Source organism: Herpailurus yagouaroundi, unplaced genomic scaffold (genome assembly GCF_014898765.1).
Source record: "Herpailurus yagouaroundi ecotype Mexico unplaced genomic scaffold, PumYag 29, whole genome shotgun sequence".
Classification (NCBI taxonomy): domain Eukaryota; kingdom Metazoa; phylum Chordata; class Mammalia; order Carnivora; family Felidae; genus Herpailurus; species Herpailurus yagouaroundi.
Genome location: NW_024412377.1, coordinates 82,094,122 through 82,120,965, shown reverse-complemented (window position 1 = coordinate 82,120,965; position 26,844 = coordinate 82,094,122). Strand labels below are relative to the sequence as shown.

The 26,844-nt window shown below is 39.2% G+C and overlaps 1 protein-coding gene across 1 annotated transcript in view; it reads left to right on the top strand.

Moving 5' to 3' along the window:
• RHOBTB3 (Rho related BTB domain containing 3) overlaps positions 1-21,854 on the top strand; it is a 54,227-nt gene extending 32,373 nt beyond the window's left edge. Inside the window, exons 9-12 of the mRNA XM_040448185.1 lie at positions 3,862-4,035; positions 8,106-8,272; positions 13,551-13,647; positions 18,866-21,854. Coding sequence (XP_040304119.1) covers positions 3,862-4,035; positions 8,106-8,272; positions 13,551-13,647; positions 18,866-18,981 — 554 coding nt within the window. The 3' untranslated portion in view covers positions 18,982-21,854. The remainder of the gene's footprint in view (positions 1-3,861; positions 4,036-8,105; positions 8,273-13,550; positions 13,648-18,865) is intronic.
• Positions 21,855-26,844: the final 4,990 nt, after the last annotated feature.

Below are 26,844 nucleotides of genomic sequence, written 5' to 3'. Positions count from 1 at the left end.
CCACTTGAGTAGATTAAAAGCATAATCATAAAAATGAATAGTCAGGTACCTTTAACTGTGCAAGAAGGCTAGGGGTTGTTTCCAGATGTATTAAATAGAACTTCAGGTGGGCTATTACTAAAAGCAAGATATGATGCTAATTTTATGATAGAAATGGATGGCAGCTAATAGTCACTTGCCTTTTAAAATTTTCCCCCAGAAAGATTCATTTTAACCTTGGCCACTGACCAAGACAGAATTGGAAACTTTCCCAAGTGCCTTCAGATAAGCTACAGTCAGTGCTGTTTGAAATGTGAGATGAGACATTGAGAATGGGACAATAAGAGTGACCTTGAAATACATAAAGAATGATTTGGGGGGGAGGAAGCTAACAAGAGACCACATTTGCTTATAATTTGCCTAGGAAGCCTTCACACCAAACATCATGTTAATGTAACCCACCGAAAAGATGTTCGAAGGGAATATGCAACATATGAAAACATATGTTAAGAGAAAAGAAATAAGCAATGATGTGGAGAATTCTTTCTCCTTATAGTCTCTTGCTTTTCTCTCACAATTCTACCTCCTAACCCTTTTGTGGGCATCTGCCCATGGCCCCTACCTATGTGGAGGCTGGGTGCGGGAGGGCCCGCTGTGGGCTGTGCTGATGCTCAGCTCCTGGGCTGTCCTTTGTCTCTCATCAGCTCAAAAACCAAGGCCTCCCAAGGAGCCAGGAGCTGAGACAAGCAGGTATGAGTGGAAGCAGGGTCTAGCAACAGCTTCTCTGCCATCTGGCCACTTGTGGGAGGAGAGGCAAGCTTAGCTTCTGAAGAGTTTGAGGAGGGGAACTCTAGCGTGCAGAAGGGAGCAGTGTTGTCCCCTCTGGAGAAAGGCTGAACCTGAGGTCTGCAACTTGAGCTTTAGCCTTGGCTCTGCATTCCCACAAGAGTGTGTTCTTAGGGCAGTCACTTAACGTGGCTTGCATCGTTAAGTCTTTTCGTTTCCAGAGTGATGAAGGTAAACCATAAGGTTCTATAAGGTCATTTTTAGTGTTAAGCTTGTGGAGGGGGTAGTGGTCAGGACTAGAAAGACCCGGTTGGGATCTTGCATGGGTGCATATTTGCCATATTGGTGTGGCTGCTTTACTTTATATCTGGTCTCTTGTTTCCTTGCCTATAACATGGGGATACTCATTTCTACCTGGTAGAGCAGTCCTGAGGATTGAGATGGTGCATTATTATAAAAGTATATTTAAAGGCCTGATGGTACATACTCTAAGGCTCTCTTGTCCTAGGCAAGTTTCCTGTTTTCATAGTAAAACAGAAACATTCTAAACATTTGATTTTTGAAACCTGGAAAGTAATGTGAAGAAGGTATGACAAATGTAGGATTTTATTTTAATAAATAATAAAAACAAAGATCTTTGATAATCTGTGTTATTAGAAAACTTGGGATTTTAAATTTTATTTCGGTCTTAAACATTCTTTCTTAAAAAAAAGTTTTGGGGATCCTGGGTGGTTCAGTTGATTGAGTGTCCTACTTTGGCTCAGGTCATGATCTCACGGTTCATGAGTTTGAGCCCCGAGTCCGGCTCTGTGCTGACAGCTCAGAGCCTGGAGCCTTCTTCAGATTCTGTGTCTCCGTCTCTCTCTGCCCCTCCCCTACTCGTGCTCAAAATAAATAAACATTAAAAAAAAATTTTTTTAAGTCTAAAACTAACAGAAATTAAATACTACAAAAGGAAAGTTACTTTAGGCCTTGATATTTTCAAAGAACATGTTTATCTTTTAACTAGAAAATTGATGCTTTTTTTCTCCTTTAATTCTTCAGCTTTATCTTACTGCTGGTTGGTATAAAAGCCCTGGATTGTGTTCATTCAGCATATTTTATACAGTGTTTCTATATTTATACAGTTTATATACTATGTTGAAAAATGTGACTGTACTGAGGTATAGTGTTACAGTTTCACAATAGAACAATTTATAATACCGAACAGTAGTTTGAAAAGGTGAGAAACAGAAGTTGTGGTTTTCTTAACTGGAGATATAACGGTTTTCCAAACCAAATTCCGAGCTTGAAATGGGCTGAAAATGCTTTAATGAGTGTTTTGTTGCTAGTTTTGTAACTCTGTTGGAACTATGTTATCAATGGAAAATTTCTGTTAAAATTACAAGGTTACTTATCAAATTCTTTCCCCATCTCCTGTCCACTTGGCATTTTTGGTCAATCTTAAATCCCTCCTCTCAACCCAAATATTATAAAATTAAGCAATGCTTCTCATTTTCCTTCTCTTTTTCTTCAATAGTTCACTACTTAATATTTTTAAACCTTAGAATTACAAGTCCAATTGTATTACCTGTTTGAATTCTCTGTCAATTGCTGTGTACAGAGCTCTCCAGCATGTTTAATCGTGGAAACCACCCATCGGTGGACACAGGCCACCTAATGGCAAAAGGGCAGGGAAGGGAAGGAGCAAAGAGGGGATGATGCCTGCTAGCAGGTGTGTGATGGCACGGTAGCAGTGCTCACTATTATGTAGCCTCTTCTCCCTGCTCCTGTGGGAGGTGCATTTGTGCAAATCATAGCTCTAAGCACTGAGCTCAGAATTGGCAATGGTGGGCATTGTTTGTGAATCGTACTGACTTTGGAGAAACTCACTGGGCTTAGGTGGAACTCTTCCCTTCTTTTCTGAACCTGAAGGTGTTTTGCTTGGACCTGAACAGGCTGAGTAATCCAATCATTATAAATATTTTAGAGAAGAATATATGCTCCTGAGAGGTAGGAGACTTTAAGGACGTATAGGCGAAGACTCTTGGGCAGAGTGGAGTGGTTTGGCTCATACTTTTTCGAAGCCTTCCTCATTCACACCGGCTGTGGTGTCTTGCACCAAACTAAAAGCTTGACTGCCCGAAAGCAGGGTAGTTTTGTCTTCCTCATCTTTGTATCTTTAATACTTAACACAGTGATTGGCTCATGGTGGCTGCTCAGAAATGGTGTGTGAAGCTGATCTAGACTGAACTGAAGACTGCTGTGGATTCATGGTCTTCTAAGGTGGTGGGAGTGGTGACAAGTGCTTCTCCACCCACGTGCCATCTGGTGCTGCCTTGGTGTGGTGGCACAGTAGCTGCAGACCTTAGCAGGCTTTCACTAGAGAGCCGGTGTAGTCTCCTGAGCTTCAGTGAGGGGTATGGGCTGAGGGGCCTTTAAAAGTTAAAGGAGCTCCAGTTCTCCCAGAAGCAGCACTGTTCCCCGAGGAGGTGGTACCCTGGAGAGACACCTGGGGACTAGGGGACTAGGTCATTCCCATCCCAAGTGTTCCAGAAGGTCTGAAATGCTCCCCTTGACTCCATAAAAGATCCCCTCACCATACTTGCTGTATGTAACACATGGACTGCTTAAGCCGAGGGATAGTTCACTTTCTACAGTTTCTTGTTTCTGATAAGGGGAAGCCTGGCCAGGACCTGCTCTTTGAGTGTGTCCAAGATGGGCAATGGCAGTGTTTTCTTGGGAGGCACATGGGTAAGAATGGGTGATGGTATTTCAAGCCAATTGCAAAGGATACATGTTTCATTATGAAAATAGGAAGCAAAATATTTCATGTCAGTGTTTCTGTCCAGAAAATATGAACTAAGTAGCAAATAATTGCCAGTCTTAATTTCCTGTCTTCTAATTGTTGGTTTCAAAGTCATTTTTGAACTCTTTGTTTTTCAAATAAAAACTAAAACGTTTCTGGTTAATGCTGGTCATCTCCCCAAAATTTGCTTTCTGACATCAGCTTAGCTGTGCTTAATGCAATACCACTGTCATCAAAAGGACAATTGCTAGACTAAGAATTCTGGAAGTTTATGTAACTTAACTTTGTTTCCCCTTTGAACCTTGCAGGTACAACAGTGCCAGCCCACAGGGCTATCCTGGTGGCCCGTTGTGAAGTGATGGCAGCTATGTTTAATGGGAATTACATGGAAGCAAAGAGTGTTCTGATTCCAGTTTATGGAGTTTCCAAAGAGACTTTCTTGTCATTCTTAGAATATCTATACACAGACTCCTGTTGCCCAGGTGAGCAGTATAAATATTGAGTAATATCTCCTAATTCTTTACTTCTTGTCACTCATTTTGATAAATTGCATTCTGTGAAATTTGTTTTTGTGTAAGACTTATCAGAGTTGACATCATGGCATGTGCTAATCAGGTGGAGGTGGTGTTGGGATAACAGTGAGTTTTCAGTCAGCTCAGGTGGAGGAGCAGTGGTTGGGTACCTCTTTCAGGCTTTCAGACTCAGGCATAAGTCCCAGCCAGCATCAATAGTGTGGTGATTCTGTGGGCACCCTAGAAATGGAGGTGTCTGATGGTCCCCAGTGACCACTCTAATTCTATAGATTGGGACAGAGAGCTCCTTGGAGGACTATCCTTCCATAAAGAGAAGAGGGTTAGGTAGTTGCTTTTATGGCTCTAACTTCTGATTGAGGCACTTTCAAGGACTTTGGATATTCTGAGACACCCCCCCCCCCCACTTAGTTATCTGTGGTCCAGAGAATGTGGGTTTTTTTTTTTAAGGCCTTCTTCTGACTTTTAAAGTCATATTCTCCATAAGCTAACTTGTCCAAAAACTTTATCTAAGATGTTTAGGATGCCTAGTGGACTATAGGATTTATTTCCCTACTCACTGACTTAAGACTGTATTTGTCTAAGAACTAATCATCTTTGGCAGCTGCAGGTTGGAACAGATCTTGTAGGTTTTTTCCAGCTGCGGTGGTGGTGGGGTGGGGAAGTAGAGGGGAGGGGGTCCTTGGAGAAATTGCAAAATCCTTTCAAAAGGCCTAGAGCCTTGGGATGCAGGAAGCCCCTTTAATTAGTCTTCGTCCTCTGGCCACCAGATGGCTCCCACCACAAACAGGACCAGAGTAAATCTCTGGTGGTTTACTTCATTCTGGAGCCCGTGACCTTGATAACAGAACCTGGCCTAGCGAAGATAAAAAGAAAACACACATTTCAGACCATCCCTCTCTTCAGATTTATTGCTTTCGAAGATTTCCCAGTGTGTTATTAAAATCTCTTAAGTTTTAAACAAGTCATGAGCCCTCTAGTGAAAGGTTTAGAAGATAAAAAAAAGAAAATTCCTTTTTTAAAAAGAAAAAATTTTGGGGCGCCTGGGTGGCGCAGTCGGTTAAGCGTCCGACTTCAGCCAGGTCACGATCTCGCGGTCCGTGAGTTCGAGCCCCACGTCAGGCTCTGGGCTGATGGCTCAGAGCCTGGAGCCTGTTTCCGATTCTGTGTCTCCCTCTCTCTCTGCCCCTCCCCCGTTCATGCTCTGTCTCTCTCTGTCCCAAATAAATAAATAAACGTTGAAAAAAAAATTTAAAAAAAAAAAAAAAGAAAAAAATTTTTTTAATGTTTGTTTATTTTTTAGAGAGAACAAGTGGAGGAGGGGCAGAGAGAGAGAGAGAGAGAGGGAGACACAGAATCTGAAGCAGACTCCAGGCTCTGAGCTGTCAGCCCAGAACCTGACACGAGAATCCAGCTCACAAACCTTGAGACTATGACCTGAGCCGAAGTCCAATGTTCACCCGACTGAGCCACCCAGGCGCCCCAGAAAATTCCTTTTTTTAACTGAATTAATTCTGGTCTTGCAGCGAGCTGTACAGTACTTTGGAGCCAGTTATAGTTGCTACTGTCAGTGTTAAAGACTGGCTTATCATTTTTGCTTGATAAAAAGGAAAGATCAATTCTCATCAAAATGTGTGTTATTGTTTATTTCATTATTTGAGTACTGGCAAATTTGTATATTAAATAAAAACTTGGACCCACATTTAAAATAAGAAAAGTTCATTTTGGGGCGCCTGGGTGGCTCAGTCGGTTAAGTGGCTGACTTCGGCTCAGGTCATGATCTCACGGTCCGTGAGTTCGAGCCCTGCGTTGGGCTTTGTGCTGACCGCCCAGAGCCTGGAGCCTGTTTCAGATTCTGTGTCTCCCTCTCCGACCCTCCCCCGTTCATGCTCTGTCTCTCTCTGTCTCAAAAATAAATAAACGTTAAAAAAGAAAAAATTTAAAAATAAATTAAAAAAAAAAGAAAAGTTCGTTTCTCAATCATCCTCCCACTAGAGTAATTGAAGCTTCAAATTTTAGGTTTTCTCTTACTAATTACAAAAATGCTCAGAGAAGTGCGAATAACTGTAGGACAAAGCACTTTAAAAGTCAGTAAAAGGTGTGGGGAGAAAGTGAGTCAAAATGAATAGTCAAAAAGCAGATCAGATACTAAAATGTTTGCATTGGGAAAGAAAGGTAATCTAAGTTAAGTATTGATCATACACAGTGTTCTTGTTTCCTAGCTACAAAACAATGTGAGGAATTTAAGGAGGGGTTAGAAAGAGAATTACCTGAAAAATCACTTAGAAGGAAGAGTTTAAAAAACAACAATAATAACAAGAGGTGCCTAGGTGGCTCAGTTGGTTAAGTGCTGACTTCAGCTAGGGTCATGGTCTCATGGTTTGTTTCCTGAGTTCAAGCCCCATGTCGGGCTCTTTGCTGACAGCTCAGGGCCTGGAGCCTGCTTTGGATTCTGTTTCTCTTTCTCTCCCTGCCTCTCCCCTGCTCGTACTCTGTCTCTGTGTCTCTCTCAAAAATAAAAAAAACAGGGGCGCCTGGGTGGCACAGTCGGTTAAGCGTCCGACTTCAGCCAGGTCACGATCTCGCGGTCCGGGAGTTCGAGCCCCGTGTCGGGCTCTGGGCTGATGGCTCAGAGCCTGGAGCCTGTTTCCGATTCTGTGTCTCCCACTCTCTCTCTGCCCCTCCCCCGTTCATGCTCTGTCTCTCTCTGTCCCAAAAATAAATAAAAAACGTTGGGGTGCCTGGGTGGCGCAGTCGGTTAAGCGTCCGACTTCAGCTCAGGTCACGATCTTGCGGTCCGTGAGTTCGAGCCCCGCATCAGGCTCTGGGCTGATGGCTCAGAGCCTGGAGCCTGCTTCCGATTCTGTGTCTCCTTCTCTCTCTGCCCCTTCCCCCTTCATGCTGTCTCTCTCTGTCTCAAAAATAAATAAACGTTAAAAAAAAAAAATTTAAAAAATAAATAAATAAATAAATAACGTTGAAAAAAAATAAAAAAAATAAAAAAAACAACATTAAAAAAATTTTTTTAATAATTAATTAAAATAGCATAACCTGAGTGATTTCCAGGGGCTAAGGGAAGGGGGAAGTGGGGAGTTATTGCTTAATGGGTGCGAAGTTTTGGTTTGGGAAGAAAAAGGTTCTAGAGAAGGATGATGATGATGGTTAGATAACAATGTGGATGTACTTCAATGCCACTGAGCCGTACACTTTAAAATGGTTAATGATAAATTTTATGACATGTTTGTTTTACCACAATATAAACAAACAAACCTGGAAGTAAAGGCAAGAGAGGAAAAACTTGCAAGGATTTAGTTTAGCTAGCAGAAGGAATTACACAGTAGCCTGAGAATTGGTTATTAAGGCAATTGTAGATTCCCCTTCTCTGAAGAATTAAAAAAAAACAAACAAAAACAAAAATCGAAAAAACAATGGGGGCGCCTGGATGACTCATTCGGTTAAGCTTCTAACTCTTGATTTCGGCTCAGATCATGATCTCACAGTTCTTGAGATAGAGCCCTGTGGGGGCTCTGCGCTGACAGTGTGAAGCCTGTTTGAGATTCTCTCTCTCCCTCTCTCTCTGCCCTTCTCCTGCCTGTGCTCTCTCTCAAAATAAATAAATAAACTTAAAACAAACAAAAAAACATCGAGAAGATTCACTCTGGAGTGTAAAGGCTTAAATTAATTTTTTTTTTTCTTTTAAAACGGCCTAATAGGGGTGCCTGGCTGACTCAGTGGGTGGAGAGTGGGACTCTTGATCTCAGTGTTGTGAGTTCAAGCCGTGTCGGGCGTAGAGATTACTTAAAAACAAAATCTTAAAATTAAAAAAATAAATAAAATGGCATAATAGTGTATAATGCAGACTCACTCCCTCAAAGCTTTTCTGTGCATTCTATTGTGCATTGGATGACATGGTCAGCATTTTTTGTTGTTGGTGGTGGTTTGCCTGTTGTTGTTATTTCGTTTCAGGTCATAAAAGAAATGGCTTTATTGTCCATTTTCTCTTATTTCCCTTCCCACATCAGCTGGCATTTTTCAGGCTATGTGTCTTCTGATCTGTGCTGAGATGTATCAGGTGTCCAGACTGCAGCACATCTGTGAGCTGTTCATCATCACACAGCTGCAGAGCATGCCAAGCAGGGAACTGGCGTCCATGAACCTGGATATAGTTGACCTGCTCAAGAAAGCCAAGGTAATTGGCCCTATGCATCTGGTTGTTGGTTTAAAAAAAAAAATCTTCTAAAAATTATACTTAAAAAATGTTTCTGCTTATGGAGAGATTTATTAGTGTTTGTCTTAGTCTGGAAGTTTGGTGAAATGAGGGTAAAGTGCCCTCACAGCAATTTCTGTGGCTAGACAATTTTGAAGCATACGATTTTTGCACAGTCCTTTTCTAAGGAAGTCGAATTTGCTGATAGGAAATGTTTCAACTGAATGGCAGCCTCTATTAAAGTCATTTAAATATGTTGCTTTACTATGCCATATAGGCATCATAGGAAATGGAATTTACATTGCATTTCCCCCAATCACATCTTAGGGTTCATGAAAGACAAGTGATAGAATTGGTCTGTACACACTGATAGAGATGGTTAGGCTAAACTCATTTATTTGTTCATTCTTCCATCCTTCCACTTCAGGGACATGTTTTGAAGTTCCCAGTTGTTTGTAGGAAGTATTGGTTTACTTCATTAATCTTTGCAAATGCCTTTTGTTGATCTGGCTCGTGGTATCATGAATATATTCAGTAAAAATGTGTCAGGTGACAGTCACTCCTACTTTCTGGCACACTGTACTTTCTGGCTTCTTCTAAGCTTAGAGCCATTTTGTTTTTAAGGACTGTATTCCTACACATTCTAGGGAACAGAGTTTACATAGTTAAGCTAATTGTGAATAACTGCAGGTACAAAGATCCTACAGTATGATCTATAAATAAACTCAGATCTATAAATAAACTCAGTCTGCCTTTTTGAAATCTCCTTCTGGAACTTGGAGATACTGTTACAGTCAGAAATCTGCTGTTTCCTCATTCCAACTCTTTTATTCCTAGGAGTAAGAAATGTATCCAGACATGTCAACCTACCCTTGGTTATTCTACCTTTCTATCCCCTGTCTTATGAGATTTTTAGGGCTTACAGCAGTCATGGAATATAATGGTATATATTGAACTTACAGTGAGCTGAACCTTCTGGTCTCTTTTACAGGAATATATTTGACCCATCTTTGGAGACTATCAGGACTTTGTAAAATATTGTCTGGCATACAACATATTGGCTATCCCTATCAGTTTTGATATCCAAAATTAGAAAAATATAATCACTTTGTTTTCAGGTTGCTAAAATGGAGCCACATAATGGGGCCAAGGACAGACTCTGACAGCTAAACGCTTGCCTCCAGGTTGGAATTAATTCATTTAAGCAACATGTATATTTCTGGGTTTGGATGGAATTCATTTAAAGCATCTTACTGTCTCCTTAATGATTTGGGGGTTCATTTCTTTCATAATCAAATCTCAACATTGTATGTAGTTAATTTTAAAAATAAAAACGAATTTACAAAACCGAGTAACCTTTTGCACATGGTTGGAGCTTGGGGCCGAGGCTGTTGGCTGGCCGATGAATGCACAAGTGCAGTATGCTGTGTGAGGGCAAGTCTTGCCAACACCGCAAGGGTCTCTAGCCCAGTGAGTAGACTTTGGTAGTAATTCCTATTGCAAGTAAAAGAGAACAAAACAAAAAGAAAAGAAAAAAAACCCACAACACCGAGTAACTTTGATCTTTGTAATAATCTTTACACTGAGTGTGGGATAAATAGCTACCCTCTAGATTTAGTTTAAAAATTCTCTTTTGTCCTTTTTAGTATTTTCACAACCTCAGTTCATTTCTGGTGTGTCATTTTCATACTATTCTAAGAAGTCTGTGAGACAAAAAACATGCTCATGAGCTTCTCTTTCCTTATCTTGTAGTATCCTGTTAGTTCAAAGAACTTCTTGTATGCTTGCATGGATTTTTTAGGTGCCTCCGTCCCCCAAACACACACAAACACATGCACACATGCACATACGTATATGTTTCCTCACCAGTGTCATTGATGATTGTTTTGTCAGACATTTTTTCCCTGACTGTGTGGTTTTGATTATGTAATTATCTTTACTTATTTCTCTTCAGTTTTAAAAGTGTAAGATACCAGAGGTGCCTGAGTGGCTCAGTCAGTTAAGCGTCTGACTTCAGCTCAGGCCATGATCTCACAGTTTGTGGGTTCGAGCCCCTCATCAGGCGCTGAGCTGACTGCCCAGAGTCTGGAACCTGATTTGGATTCTGTGTCTCCCTCTCTCTGCCTTTCCCCAACTCACACTGTCTCTCTGTCTCTCAAAAATGAATAAACGTTAAAAAGAATGAAAATAAAAATAAAAGTGTAAGATACCAACTCCTTTGGAATTTTATTCTTTGTTTCTGAAGACTATTCTATTTTCTAGGATTAATTCTCCATTTACCAGTCTTCCTTTATTCTAGTCTATTCTATTCTGGTCCCTAACTTGGCGATTTACAAATCCAAGGTAATAGGATAATTTTCTTGCTCAGTTGTCTTTGAAGTTCCTAGTTTGAGGCTTTAGTTCACCAACCAGTTCATACTGTTGGTCAAAATTTAGTTAAACTTTGCTTCATTGTTTTTCTAATAGAAGGGGAAACTGTCTTTTAGCAGAATTAGACTTTGAGTAGCTTTCTGAATAAGCAAGGTTTCCGATCACTCTGTTATCCTCTCTGCTAGTTTTGTAGTGTTTATCAGGAAAGCGTCCTTCATACCTTCCATGTGGTGGAGCAGTTTGGTGTTCTGTTACTTGGCCTTCTCTAACCTTTCTGGGTTCGTTACCATGATTCTACCTTCAGGTTAGTATCTGTCCATCAAGTTGGACTCTAAAATACAAAAGAAGCTTCTTTCCCTAAATCAGATTAATTTCTCTGAATTGAAGTAAAGATCCCCTTAGCCCTACTCCCTTTTAAATCCTATCTAGCCAAACATTGGTGATTCCTGTGAAGTCCTGTTAACTCTCATCTTAAAGTTTTAAACTCCTTATCTTACTTACGATCTATGCATTAATATTTGGCTGCTTTAGGCCACCAGTTTGGTTTCTGGCCTTTTCCTCGTGAGTTTCTGGGTGTTTTCTCCACCATTATTATTCTTCACAGAACTATTAAATGCTATAGCATTTGATTTATAGTATTTTTATTCTGTTATTTACTTCAGTTTAAACCTAGCACATATTTTTCCAGAAAAGTAGTTCTTACAGTGAAATGCATTCTGTCTCTGGCTAAAAGCCTACAATTGTGACATCTTAAATCTTGGTCAAAAATAAAATTCTGCATTATAACCATGTTTTTATAGCCAGCTATTCATTTCAGTGATCTTCATTCTATTTAAAGTCACAGCCCTTAGGTCATTTTCTGAAATTTTATTTGTGGGTTATCTTCTCTGGGTTAATCATCTGATAGTCTGCTGGCTTCTGTTAAAATAGCTACACATTCTTATTCTGTCTCCTTGAGATCACTCACATTTGCTAAAAGATAAGGTGAATAAAAATTGTTAAAATGTGATGTGGTCATAGCTGAATTAAAGTGTCTTGCACAAAGTGTCAGAATTTGTGATTTTGTATAATGAAAATCAGAGGGACCTCTGGGTTTACATGTGAAAATATTCCCACGTTATAACTTTTTAGAAGAGCAATACTAGAGTTTCCTTCTTAAGATTTGAGATTATAAATTTTTCTTCAATTTCTCATTACTTATTGCTTATGTTTTTGAGCTTCCCTTTTTTTTTAAATTTTTTTTATGTTTTTTATTTTATTTTTGAGACAGAGACAGAGCATGAACAGGGGAGGGTTAGAGAGAGAGGGAGATACAGAATCTGAAGCAGGCTCCAGGCTCTGAGCTGTTAGCACAGAGCCCGACGCGGGGCTCGAACTCACAGACGGTGAGATCATGACCTGAGCTGAAGTCGGAAGCTCAACCGACTGAGCCACCCAGGCGCCCCTGAGCTTCCCTTTTAAGAGCAATATTTAGCATAAAGGTGGGAACAACCTAAATGCCCATCAATAGATGAGTGAATAAATAAAATGTGGCATGGACATAGGGTGGAATATTACTCAGCTTTAAAAAGGTATGAAAGGGGGCGCCTGCGTGGCGCCGTCGGTTAAGCGTCCGACTTCAGCCAGGTTACTATCTCGCGGTCCGTGAGTTCGAGCCCCGCGTCGGGCTCTGGGCTGATGGCTCAGAGCCTGGAGCCTGTTTCCGATTCTGTGTCTCCCTCTCTCTCTGCCCCTCCCCTGTTCATGCTCTGTGTCTCTCTGTCTCAAAAATAAATAAAAAACGTTGAAAAAATAAATACATAAAAATAAAAAGGTATGAAATTTTAATCCATGCTGCAACATAGATGAACCTTGAGGACATTATTCTAAGTAAAATAAACAGAGAAAGCATAACTACTGTCTAATTCAGCGTTTATGAGGTACCTAGAATAGTCAAATTCATAGAAAATAGAGTAGTGGTTACCAGGGACTAGGGGCAGGGGTAAAAGGGGAGTTACTATTTACTGAGTACAGAGTTTCAGTTTGGGATGGTAAAAACATTCCGGAAACAGATAGTGGTGACGGTTGCAGAGTAACATGAATGCACTTAATGCCTCTGGTTTCTTTAAAGAAGGTTAAAATGGTAAATTTTATGTTACGTATATTTTACTGCAGTAATAACAAACAGAACTATACTCCTGTATCGAAGCTGTCTGCCAGCAAGTTACTGTAATCTGAATTGAGTGGTTAGATGGATCTCACTGGACTGGCACAAAGGTGATGATGTCATAGCTGTGTTGCTCCGAGTTGCTCCGAGTTTCCCTTCCATTAGCTGTTGAAACTCGGAGTGAGAAATATGCTGGAAATCCTGCTCACTGTTACAGTATATCCTAGTTTGAAGCAACTGTTCAGATAGAACCTTCTCAGAGACATATGTACACGTTGAAACTCATATTTTAGGTTGATGACATTTCCTTCACAAACTATTTTTTGGTTTGCTCCTCAGGTGCACGTGTTCATATTTGGCCAAGTGTGTACCTTTGCTAACCAGAATCTCATCTCTGCAACCCAGACAGAAGTGCAATTGGTGAAGGCCGTGACCTTAGATTAAAAGCTTAAACCAAATCCTCAGGAACCTCAGCCAGTCTTGTTAACTCCTGGTGCAGGTGCCCCTGCTTCAGACGTTTAGCCGCTCCAGCAACTGGAGCTTGTTGTTCATTTGATTTGGTGTCTTCACTGCTATAATTTTATGATTACACGTTAGCAATTCCCCCCCTTTCCTTTCTGCTCTCAGAGTAGGCGGAAACATGGACACAGTGAGCTCCCAGTGGGGTTCTCGTCGCAGACTGCGCTCCCCACCTGGTGTCCGTGCATGGTCCCTGCATGGTTTCACACTCCATTTCTCTTGCAGTTTCACCACTCCGAGTGCCTCTCAACCTGGCTGCTCCATTTCATCGCCACGAACTACCTCATCTTCAGCCAAAAGCCTGAGTTTCAGGATCTTTCAGGTAGGTTGCTAATTACTGTTTTGAAAAGAAAACTGTTTTTGTTCTTAGATTTGAGACATAACTTGTAGGAATTGTAGCTGTTAAAAAACAAAAAGTTAAAAAAAAAGTCAACATCATATAGTCCTCTAAATATGCGGTGCAGGGGCTCCTGGGTGGCTCAGTTGGTTAAGCATCTGACTCTTGATCTCAGCTCAGGTCTTGATCACAGGGCGGTGGGTTCAAGCCACATGTTGGGCTCTGCGCTGGGTGTAAGCCTATTTAGAAAAAAAACAAAAACAAAAACACAGTGTGGTAATTGAGGACTCTCTAACTTAGAATCAGCTGGCTATATAAGTAGCTTGACCTGTGTTACACAAGAAGTTTTCTAATGATTGTTTTATAGCTCCATCCATTTTTAAATGCACCTTTTTTCCTGAAGTAGAGAGATAAGGTGACGTCAGGTGGTATTTGGTTGTGATAAACGAGATCTTGGTTTTAATCACCTAAGTCAGAAGCAAAATTTAAATAGTACAGATTTCAAAAATTTTTCTTGTGAAAGAATTGAAACTATCATTTACTGTTTATATCAGTTCTATTGTTCTGATATCTATATTTAAGTATATCTATATAGGAATCCATTATATTACTTGGGAATAACAGGGTTTTTTGTTGATAAATGTTGCAAAACTTACTGAACAGAGAGTATACATAATGTGATCTGTAAGATAAATTATAAACTTTAAACCCAATCACAGTGTGAGTTTCTGAGTACTGCATAAGAAAAAAGAAAATGAGAACAGAACAGTCATCAGAGTAGACAGTTTAGATCCAATGGTTTGCTCATGTTACCTAGAATAGGCTCAAGGAATAATCAAGTTAAAAGGCAAAGGAAATTAAAGATCACCTAGTTAAGTAGTTTCAAACTCTAAACAGGGACGTGTCCTTGGAGATGCCTGAAGTTGTCTGAAGTGGGGGCAGAGAGCTGGAAGTAGCTGAGGGAAGAGGGAAGGAAGAAGAGAAGGCTGGAATTTGTACTTCTTGGATGCCCCTGCTTTTATATCTTAGAGTTTTCCATAAAGTTTTCCTTGTAAAAGATAATTTGCTGCTAACAGGTTTGAAAATCTCTGGTTTCCTTCAGCTTCTTGCACAGTAAACACATAGTCTATTTTTGGCAGCTGTATTCAGTTAGGTGACAAACACTGTATACCTATTGGGAGCCTTCTTACATATAATTTAACTATTAGTGCAGTGGGGCAACATAATAAATTAAAGCAGAATATAGAGATTTACTAACCATATACTTTGTGCAAAAAAGAAACAAACCCCTTCCATTCATAAAGATAAAGTCTGCTTCTTGCTGTTAGTGGGGACATTCTTATACAGTTATTCTTTAAGAAGTTCTTTCAAAATGAAATGAGTGAACATTGTGATTTTAGAACCACCTTCATTATTCTGCCTTAGGTCCCCTTCATTTGTAAAAAAAAAAAAAAAAAAAAAAAAAAAAAAAAAAAGAATAAGATTATTTTCCACTTACTATCTTGTATAGAAGTATGCCACACAAGGGAGTACTGTTAACAACCTTAGGAGAAAGGTGCTCTATAAATTTGTTGGGTTATAAATTTTTATTTTATTTTATCACTTATACAATTGACTGTGAAGTGTGTTATGACGGCCTGGCAGAGTGAGAAGCAGGACTCCAGGGTGTGCTTTAAGAAGGCAGGTGAGAAGATGAGGCAATGTCAGTGACTGTCTTATGTTCCTTGGATGGGAGTTAAGGTATCACGAATGTTCTGATTCACTGGTACCTGTTTATGTTTAGGACCTGCTGTGGTGTGTCATTGTAGGTAGTGAAAAAAGCCCCTGGTGGATAAGGGAGAATTTGCTAATCTAACTTAGTAGTCACAAACTGGAAACCTTTGGGTTGAATGTAGCTGAATATAGTCTGCCAAGTGTCTTATTTGGACCACGTGGTATTACTTTTTTTGCGTGGTCATCATGTAAAAATTGTAACAGTTTCCATTTCTGTCTTCTTTTGAAAAGTTGGAAGACCTGGTTACTCTCAGCCCCTCTTCCCACATGGCAGCAACCTGGAACTGAGCAAGTAGCTGCCCTTTTAAAGGACCGTGTCCCCTCCAGAGTATCCTAGTCACCTCTCCTCCTCCCTGTTGCCTTATACTGGACGTACTTCACAGTGTCACTTGAAGTTGGAAGGGTTCTTGTCACCATCAATTTACAGCTCCCTTAAATAATTTCCCATTTTCGGTTTCAGATATTATCAAATTATTATTGGAATTATGTGAACTGTTTTCTCTCAACTAAAAATTCTTCTTTGAGTGTGTTTAGAAATTGAAAGGTGAGGGGCGCCTGGGTGGCTCAGTTGGTTGAGCATCCAACTTTGGCTCAGGTTATGATCTCACAGTTCATGAGTTCGAGCCCCACATTGGCGTTGGGCTCTGTGCTGACAGCTCAGAGCCTGGACCCTGCTTCAGATTCTGTGTGTGTGTGTGTGCGCGCGTGCGTGTGTGTGTGTGTTTCTCTCTCTGCCCCTCCCCCACTCAACACTCTGTCTCTCTCTCCTTCAAAAGTAAATAAACATTAAAAAAAAAGAAATTGAAAGGTGAGAATAGACAAGATGTCATGTTAATGCTGGCATTGATGCAACAAAACTTAGTTAAATAGCTTTTAAATGTTAGATACATTTTATATGCTGGACTGTTTTGAAAACAACACTACACAGGAATATGAGTTACCCTTGGCATTTATGGATTCATTATTCCCACAGTTTAATTTGGCCCAATATTGTGTTACATATTATATACTGCGAAGTTTTTTTTTGTCTTGTTTTGGTTTTTGTTGGCTGCCAGAGCTCACCTGTGATAACTTTTCTATTTTTTTAAATCTTAACCAAGGGAGTAGTCTTAGGTCACCTTTTCTTCCTAATGAAACTACAGCTAACTTCCTTGAGCTGCTAGATTGTTTCTTTATATCCGTGTCCTGCAGCCTGGATCAGGTCCTCATTAATCTGAATTATAATATATGAGGTCAAACAGTAGATGGAGAAGTGGGAACTGACTTAGCAGAAAGAAACCTAAGTACCCACAGAAGGGAATACTATGAGAAACAAGCTGATTCAGCCAGCAGAATACCAAGAAGCCTTAGAAACCTGAGGGAACAGGTATTTCAGAAAGCAGAATAAGGGTTGGGGCTGAAAGCAGTACTTAGTTGAAAGTTGATGAAGAAGCTTTTGCTGCACTCCATCCCACCCAGGCAGACACCTCCTTCTCCTTCATCATCCTGGAATGGGAGGTTTATTACTGGAGAAATTAAACCAAAAATGTTATAGAATCACAAACTCCAGGTATAGCTGAGAATGGGTTAAGGAGCTGGACTGAAAACTTAGGGGTCATGTGAAATTGTGCATGTTGTATATTTAGCCTCCAGGTTCCTTCTAGGATTTGTGGCAGCCAGGTGTTTGCCTGGCTCCCATACTCTGGGCATGAAATTGAAGCATCTTTCTCTGGCCTCAGAGAAAAAAAATATATAGGTGCATTCATTTGGGAATTCTTTCAGTGAACCCAACAAGTATCTGCTCAGTTATTCTACCAGTCAGTAAGTCCTACCCATGACCACAAGATATCCAAATAGCTTTCTAGTGTCTCACTCTTAAATGTAAGGAGATAACCAGGGATCTGCAATTACTTGAGGCAGTGTCCAACATGGAAGACAGATACCAAAACCAAAATAAAATTAATAAACACACAAGAGAAAGAATTTAGAGGCACAAAAAATAGGGAAAAAAACTTTAAAAATTGTAAATGAATATCTTGAAAGAATAAGAGATATAAATCCATAAAGCAGGATAGTTATGAAAAAAAACAATAGTTAATAGAGTTTTAGTTTTGCAAGATGAAAAGAGTTCTGGAGATTGGTTGCACAACAATGTGAATGTGCTTAACTCTATACCTAAAAATCGTTAAGATAATAAATTTTATGCTGTGTTTTACCATAAATTTAAAACAATACAGGAACAAGAAATAGTTCCTGGAAATTACAAATATGATAGTAAAAACAAAAGAAAAAACCCTAAGTAAATAAAGGAGTTGAAACAACTACATAAGAGTTGAAAAATAAAGATAAGGACATCTCATAAAAAGGAAGACAAACAGCTAAAGAGACAAGAGAGAAAGATTTTTAAAAAACTGGGGGCTCAGTCCAGGAGATGAAGTATCTGAGTAATAGAAGTTAATACAGAATAAAATTGGAGAGAGGAAATTAGCAAAGAAGTAATACACGAAGTTTTCCTAGTACCAAAGGACCCAAGTCTTCAGATTGAAAGGATCTACTAAGTGCTCAGCTTTATGAATGAACAAGGTCCATCACTGGGACATGCAAGAACACTGACTACAAATAGAAAAATCTAAAAGTTTTAAAAGAACACAGATCACTTGCCAAGAACTATGAATCTTAATGGTAACAGAGTTTTCAATAACTTTGGAAACTAGAATGCAGTGGAATTCTGTCTTCGACGTCTTGAGGGAAGTTTTCAACCTAGAATTTGGTACCAAACCAAATTACAATTGTGTGTAAAGAGGATAAAGATGTTTCATCATGAGCATGGTCTCAAAAGTACTTCATATGTACCCCCCTTTTCAGGGAGCTAATAAAGGTTGTGCTTCACTAAAACTAGAAAAGAAACTGAGTGAAGGACCTAGAGTCTACAAGTGGAGGGATCCAACACAAAAGAATGAAGCAGGCCTAGAAAGCAAGAGGGTACAGGGCTCTGAGGAAGGGACGTCTCCAGGGCCATGACAAGACCGGCAGCTGCTACCAGAGTAGTTAGATTATCCGGTGACTGTGGTTGGGTGGAGAATGGAATTGAGAGGATGTTAAAGAGTTTGGAAGAATAAGTCAGCTATAAAGAAAACTAATTAAATGAAAAGGAAGTCTGTTGTCATCTCCAAGAAAAATAAGTCTTATTTGGGAGAAAAACAGAAGAACATAAATACTACTTGATAAAGAAGTGGGCAAGATGTATATTATCGTAAATTATGTAATATAAATCCTGATGACTGATTTAACCAAAATTATGTTAAACAATTTTGGAAGCATTGAGTGGAGGGCCGAGGATACAGAGCAGAGCTTGGATCCCATCTGTTAAATAAGGAATCAATAGTTAATATCTAAACTTGATCCAAAATAAAATATTTGCAATTAACATTGTTTTTTCTAAAAATTTTAGTGGAAGAACGCAGTTTTGTTGAAAAGCACAGATGGCCATCAAATATGTACTTGAAGCAGCTTGCGGAATACAGGAAGTATATTCACTCCCGGAAGTGTCGTTGCTTAATAATGTAACCCAGAGCTTTTATATACATATACTTTTTATTATTATTATTATTATTGTTGTTATTATTATTATTATTATTATGAAGAATGGGATACCTCTGTGTTCCAGTAAAATTCTGTGACTGAAACCAATATGGGCGTTAAAAAGAATTACCATACAGCTTAATGTGTTTGTTAGTCCTCTGGAAAACAAACAAACCAAACAAACAAACAAACAAACAAAAAACTACTATTGTGATCTTAAAAGGGAACAAAATATACCATAGGCTAAAACTAAGGTGTCACCATCCTAATATATAAAGTTGTTATACAGCTATTTTTTCCCTTTAAGATGCCCTGTTACAGCTTTAGTGATACTAGTACCCCTCCCAGTTAAGAAATGTTTAAATTAAGAAAAAAATCATGTAGAATTAATTTTAAAATTTCATCATGTCTGATTAATTGCTCTATTAAAATAATGGGCATTTTAAAGACCCGGTATGACTATTTCAATAATGAAAAAATCTAAGGTAGAGCCAATCAGTCTGAAATTTTAAGGAATAGAAATTTGCATGGAATTTTGAAAGTGAAATGCCACATGGATTCAAATCAGTGACAATGTTTAAACCATCATGAAAAAAAAATTATTTTTTTATGTGGACAACCCAACTGTGCCACCTTGTCTCTTCTCTGGATTCTGACTGGGCAGGAGATCTAAACAGAGCTGGCTTTAAGGCCATGTAACGTGTGTTAACACAGGGGCCCATGCTTGCTTCAATGCTCTGCCATTGCCACCTTGATATTCTTCATAATATTTAAAGAAAGGCCCTGCATTTTCACTTTGTACTGGGGCCCCCAAATTATGTGTATCTCCTGGCAGGATATGTACTGTATTTCATCGCTCAAACATCATTTTCTCTGAAAGCAAAAAAGAGTCATTGACATCAAGGGAAGAGAAGGAGGCATGCTGGAAGGAAGAAATCACATGGGGTTTCCCATCCTTGGGGAAGTCTCTCCTGCCTCTGCTGCCACCTCCTCAGGCAAGGGAGATGTGTCTTGTGTTGTCTCAGCATTAGAACACTCACAGCTCTGGTTCCATAACAGGTGAACAAATGCTTTCTTGATCATTGTGAGACTAGGATGTTAATAAAAGTGACTGACCAGTGTGACTTTAATGCATCATTTATAAAGATGTTCATAGGAAGAGATGCTTTCTGGAGAATTTGTAAGCAAAGGCTCAAGAGTTTTTTGTTTAGTAACTTACTAAGCTTAGGATGTCAGCAGCTTGAATTGTTTGAATTCTGAGGACCGCAAGGTTATTTAATGAGGAGTAGCATGAATTTTGACCTTCAAGATAACCCAGTAAGTTAAAAGAAAGGATATAAATCAGAGACTCATTACATGTAGAGAAAATGGTACTAGGATAGAATTATAGTGTCTCTTGTATCAAATGTCAACAGAAATAATTACATTAGAAGCTCACAAGCCGAGCGATGGAAGATCAGATTACTATTTATTGTTAACATCATTTTCATGTGTAATTCAGTATTGGGATATAATTTTCTTTTAATTTCTAAGGACTTTCGAGGACACCTAATTTTTCCAGCTATTCAAAGGTTTAATTAAATGGTTTTATACCATAGTATTAGACAAAGTACTATATAGTTAGCGTTGGATGTATATCAGCACTGTTAGAGTAAGACAGTAAAAATGCCCTATATATATTTTTAATTAGATTGTATTGATGAAGGTTACTGGAATGCATTTTATGTTTTTTGTATGTTAATCACTTGGGTTCAGCAACTATTGGCAAATCCCACTTGACAAGGATAAGCATTGTAAAGAATAAATACTACAGTAGATTTCTAGAAATTCATCATATTTAAGGTCTTTTAAAACACAATAGTCTTATGTTCTTCCTAAGCGTAGTCTTACCCTGTGTGAATTACAGCACTTAATGTTCTAAATCAGTAACTTTTAATCTAGGAAATTGAAAAAATATTAAGTTCTAAAGCAAAAGAAAGTATTTCTTGAAAATACTTGTAAATCTAACATTTACCTAGACCATAGATACTATTTTAGGTTGTTTGACCTGAGTGGAAGTTAGGTTTGGAAGCTGGTGCTCTGTTAGTGTTGAGCATGTAGTTTTTATTATGAAAGTGCTTTACCACCTGTGTGAGTGACTCAGACACACTGATGTCATGGCTCTTCAGAACTAGTCAGAACAGTAATCAAATTAGTTTTTAAACCTAGACTCTTCAATACCTTTGAATTAACTCAATTTAAAATAACAGGAAATTTAAAAATATTTATCAACTATCTTGGAGAAATGAGTGCTCTTTTTGAATTTTTTTTTAAATTGAAAGATTATTTCTAGATGAATGTATGCTTTGTGCACATCTCTGCTTCAGTATATTTACCAATCATTTTAATTAGAGAAGATACTGTGTGGTAGAACTAAGGCCTTTTCTTTATGGGCCAAGTTTTCACCTTATATAACCCTTTGTATACTTCTGACCACTCTCTGTTCTTATTATAAGAGAGTAGGCTTGTAAAATAGACGTTTCAGTAACATAACTGAAATTCACCCTGTCCAAGCCAGCATGGTGGCTTCATATTGGACAGTAACAGAAAACTGAAGAATTGGATAAATTTAACTTCTAAGACAGCTGAACTTTTCAATTGTAATTTTAAAAACTACACTACACTGACATAGTTAATTAGAAAAAAATTTTCCTCAAGAGTACTTTATTTTATTTAAAGCATCTGTTTAATTCAATCTTTAATAATTTTGCTAAGAAGGGTATGTGTGTATTTTAATATAGCCTGACCTGGATTTATATGTTTTTAGTTTTAGTATTTAACATTTTGTAACAAATAAACTTTTTTTAAAACAAGTTTAACATAGCGTCCTGCAATTATTTTACCTTGGATGTTGAAATGCTGAAAGAAATTTGGGAATACTGCCTGTGTTTCTCACGCATAATTATGTTTCACAGATAATTTCCATTACATAGAAGATACTTAGAATATTGCTGATGTTGCTGATGCCTATGATGAGATAAAGAAATTTATATTTCCCTTTAACAGCTGCTACTGGCATTTCTCTTACCAAAATAACTGCCTTTATTTAGAAAAATGCTTTGATAATTATTTAGCATAGAAGTCAGCCCTGTGGCTTGAGTGTTGGCTGAGGCCAAGACTTTTGAGAAATATGAAGCCGTTCTGCATAATATAGGGTTAAGAAATTGGAACTTTCCAACAAAATGAAAAGGCAAGCCACTGAATGGGAGAAAATATTTGCAAATCATTTATCTTATGAGTTAATATCCAAAATATGTAAAGAACTCCTATGTCTCAATAGCAACAAAACAAAATAAAACAATGTGATTGAAAAATGGGCAGAGAATCTAAATAGAGATTTTTTTTTCCAAAGAAGACATAGAGATGGTCAACAGGAACATGATAAGATGCTCAGCATCACTCATCATCAGAGAAATGCAAACAAAACCACAATGAAGTATCACCTCACACCTGTCAGAATGACTATTATCAAAAAGATGAGATAACTAATATTGGTGAGGATGTGGAGAAAAGGTAACCCTCATGTGGTGCTGGTGGGAATGTAGATTGGTGCGGCCACTGTGGAAAACAGTGTAGAGGTTCCTAAAAAAATCAAAAATAGAACTACCATATGATGTTGCAGTTCCACATTTGGGTATTTATCTGAAAGAAAAGAAGGAAAATAGCAACTTGAAAAGATATCTGTACCTCCATGTTCACTGCAGCATTATTTACAACAGCCAAGACATGGAAACAACCCAAGTGTCAGTGAATGAATGGATAAAGAAAATAATGTTGTTGGGGCGCCTGGGTGGCGCAGTCGGTTAAGCGTCCGACTTCAGCCAGGTCACGATCTCGCGGTCCGTGAGTTCGAGCCCCGCGTCGGGCTCTGGGCTGATGGCTCAGAGCCTGGAGCCTGTTTCCGATTCTGTGTCTCCCTCTCTCTCTGCCCCTCCCCCGTTCATGCTCTGTCTCTCTCTGTCCCAAAAATAAATAAACGTTGAAAAAAAAAAAAAAAAAGAATGTTGTATATACACAGTGGAATATTATTCAGCCATAAAAAGTATGAAATCTTGCCATTTGTGACAATATGGATAGACCTTAAGGGCATTACATTAATCGAAACAAGTCGGACTGAGAAGGACAAATATGACGCGATCTCACTTATATGTTGAATCTTAACGACAGAAGCCACCAAGCTCGTAGATACAGATAACAGACTGGTGTTTACCAGAAGTGGAGGTTGGGGACTGGGGATGGGTGAAGTGGGTAAAGGGAAGCCCAAAGATATAAACTTCTAGTTATAACATGTCATCATCAGATGTAATGCACAGTATGGTGGCTAGTTAATACTGTATTCTCTGTTTGAAAGTTACTAAGAGAATAGATCTTAAAAGGTCTCATCATAAGAAAAAAAATTACAACTATGTGGTGATGCATGGTAACTAGACTTACTGTGGTGATCATTTCATAATGTATACAAATATTGAATCGTTATTTGTATACCTGACACTAACAGGATGTTACATGTCAGCTATACCTCAATTTAAAAAAGAAAAAGATGGGAATGCAAGCTGGTTCAGCCACTCTGGAAAACGGTATGGAGGTTCCTCAAAAAAACTAAAAATAGAACTACCCTATGACCCAGCAGTTGCACTACTAGGCATTTATCCAAGGGATACAGGTGTGATGTTTCGAAGGGACACATGCACCCCCATGTTGATAGCAGCACTATCAACAATAGCCAAAGTATGGAAAGGGCCCAAATGTCCATTGATGGATGAATGGATAAAGAAGTGGTGTGTATACACACACACACACACACACACACACACACACACACACACACAATGGAGTATTACTCAGCAATTCAAAAGAATGAAGTCTTGCCATTTGCAACTACGTGGATGGAACTGGAGGGTATTATGCTAAGTGCAATTAGAGAAAGACAAAAATCATATAACTTCACTCATATGAGGACTTTAAGAGACAAAACAGATGAACATAAGGGAAGGGAAACAAAAATAATATAAAAACAGGGAGGGGGACAAAACAGAAGAGACTCATAAATATGGAGAACACACTGAGGGTTACTGGAGGGGTTGTGGGGGAGGATGGGCCAAATGGGTAAGGGGCATTAAGGAATCTCCTGAAATCATTGTTGCACTATATGCTAATTTTGATGTAAATTTAAAAAAAATGAAAAAGAAAAAGAGCGTGGAACTTTTCAGGGCTGAGGAGGTCAGATAGGAGGAGGAGAAAGATGAGGCAATCATAACATGAAAATGGAGTGTGCATTATATAATACAGTCCCTCCCCAGGTTACTAAATTGCCAGTAAAGTCTAAACAAATAAAGGCTTCTACAATTCCCCTGGAATTATGGTCCTACCACAAACCTGACCTGGCAACACTCTCTTCCAGAGGACCCCTACTGCCTATAGAAGAACCTCCACAGTTTTTACTGCCATCATGGCCTTTCATAACCAGCCCCATTGTCCTGCCTGGACACGTGGAATCCATCCACATCACCTGTGTACTTACACAGCTCATACTCTTCTCATGGCTTGGATTGGGTTGCCATTCCCTATTGTGCAGACTTCTGCAGATCCTGTAAAACCCCACTTACACATCATATCTCTTTTGCTTTCTAGGACTTGAGAATTGCTTCTGCATGTGAGTAAGAAGTAATTGCTTCTACATGTGTCTTTCCATAGCTCTTTACTCGTACCTTTTTTATGGCACTTACTGCATTTTAGATATTAATATATTGGTGGTTTAAACTTGGCTATAACTTAAGAACAAGGACCATGTCTTGATTTATCTTTGTGACCCCTTCCCAAACCCTCCAACAAGCATGGGACTGACATAGACTCTATATAATAAATGGCCCTTGAGAAGGCCAAATTGCTTCTGTTGGAACAATAATCAAAAACTTGTTATTGCAAGTGAGTAGAACCCTCACACTTGAGGCTTTGTTTGTCCAGGAGTAGGCAGAGTCAGCTGGCATGTGGGACTTGGAGTGACCATGGTGGTTGACTCTCTGGGGACTTGAACAAAATGGAAGAGAGAGAAGTACTGGACCATTGAGGGGGATGCAGAACATATACACAATGGTCCTGCCCAGGAGTTGCCATTGGAGGTCAGCAGAAAGAGCTGAGGGGGTAACAGAAGGGTTTCTGTTGTGAATAACAGAGGGGAAGCAGCTCCCAGTGTTGCACATGTTTGTATGCAAATGATCCTATAACTGCATATAAGTGATTTTCCTGGCATGTGAAGCTGTGTTCTCAAACTCTTGGTTGCCCTGCTTAACTGTCAGAGCTTGATGTTCTTAAAGGCTGAGCTTAGCCCCTCATCTATTTCTTCATGCCTGTCTTGTTTTTGTTCCCAAGAATGGGTGTTCTGATATCTTAATTCCTTTTCCTCTAGTAACCACATCACCATTAGAACACTTTTCTTTTAATACTTACAACTTCTGTGATTACAGAGTTGCCATGGTTTAGTCTCTGATGTCCCATGTTCAAGTAGAACATTTCAACGGCCAAGAGTTTTTAAAAAGTTTCTCATTCTTTTTGTTGTTTAGTGTTAACTTTTTCTAATAGGTAATATGTCTGTGGGGCTGAAAGTTCAAAACAACATAGAGTATACTTTGGGAAAAGAGGCCTTGCTCCCATCTCTTTCCCTTTGCCCTATTTCCCACATTCCCCATAGGTAATCATTTACATTAGTTTCTTAGGTGTCATTACAGTGTTTACTTATGTGAATATGAGCAATGAAAATGTACATTCTCATTTTCCTCCTGTGGTAGACAGAATAATGCCCCCCTGCCTCCAAAATATCCACATTCTTATCCCTAGAACCTGAGAATGTTACTTTCCACAGCAAAGGGATTTTGCAAGTAATGATTAAGTTAAAGATCTTGAGATGGAAAGATTACCCTGAATGGGTCCCTTATAACCTCAAGTGCCCTTATGAGAGGGAGGCAGTACAGTAAGAGTTACAACAGGAGGCAAGGTAGAGAGGAAGGATTTGAAGAGGAAGGGGTCACGCGCCAAGGAAGAAGGGTAGTTGCTAGAAGCTGAAAAAGGCAAGGAAATGGATTCTCCCCTGAGCCTTCAGAGGGCAACAGCCCTGCTGACAACTTCAGCCCCGTCAGACTGATTTTGGACTTCTGACCTCCAGAACTATAAGAAAATAAATTTGTGTCACTTTAAGCCACTAAGTTTGTGCTCATTTGTTACAGCAGCAGTAGGAAACTAATATACCCTTTTCCTTCATACAAAGGTGTCATGAATTACATCCTTTGTTCTCAAAACCATTTAAGGGGGGGGGGGGTTGAGTAGAGTCCAGTACCTTTAACTCAGTAGTTCATTAAACCAGTTGTTCTCAAACTGTAGCAGTTACCAGAATTACCTGAAGGGCTTTTAAAAGCAAAATGCTAGGCCTCAGCCCCAAAGTTCTGACTTTGCTGGTCTTGGTTGGGGCCTGAGAATTTCCATCTGAAACAAGTTCCTAGGTGATGCTGATACTGCTGGTCCACAGAACATGCTTTGAGAACCATTAAACAATTCATTTCTCTTGGATCTGAAGCACCTGACTACTTGAGAGCCTATCCCCTCCCCTTCCTTTTTCAGTTTGAACGTTGACCTCTAGACCCAAGTCCCTCCTCTGTCTCCTTGATAGTTTTTCTAGCTCTTTCACCATTTCCTCATTTTCTGTTTTTGCTTCACAAGAGTTTGTCCAAAAGCCAACAGTTTCCCCCTAAGCCTCGGCCTATGGGGCAGCCAGGCAGAGCAGAGACTCCTAGGACTATTTCTGCCTAGTGCGGGCGG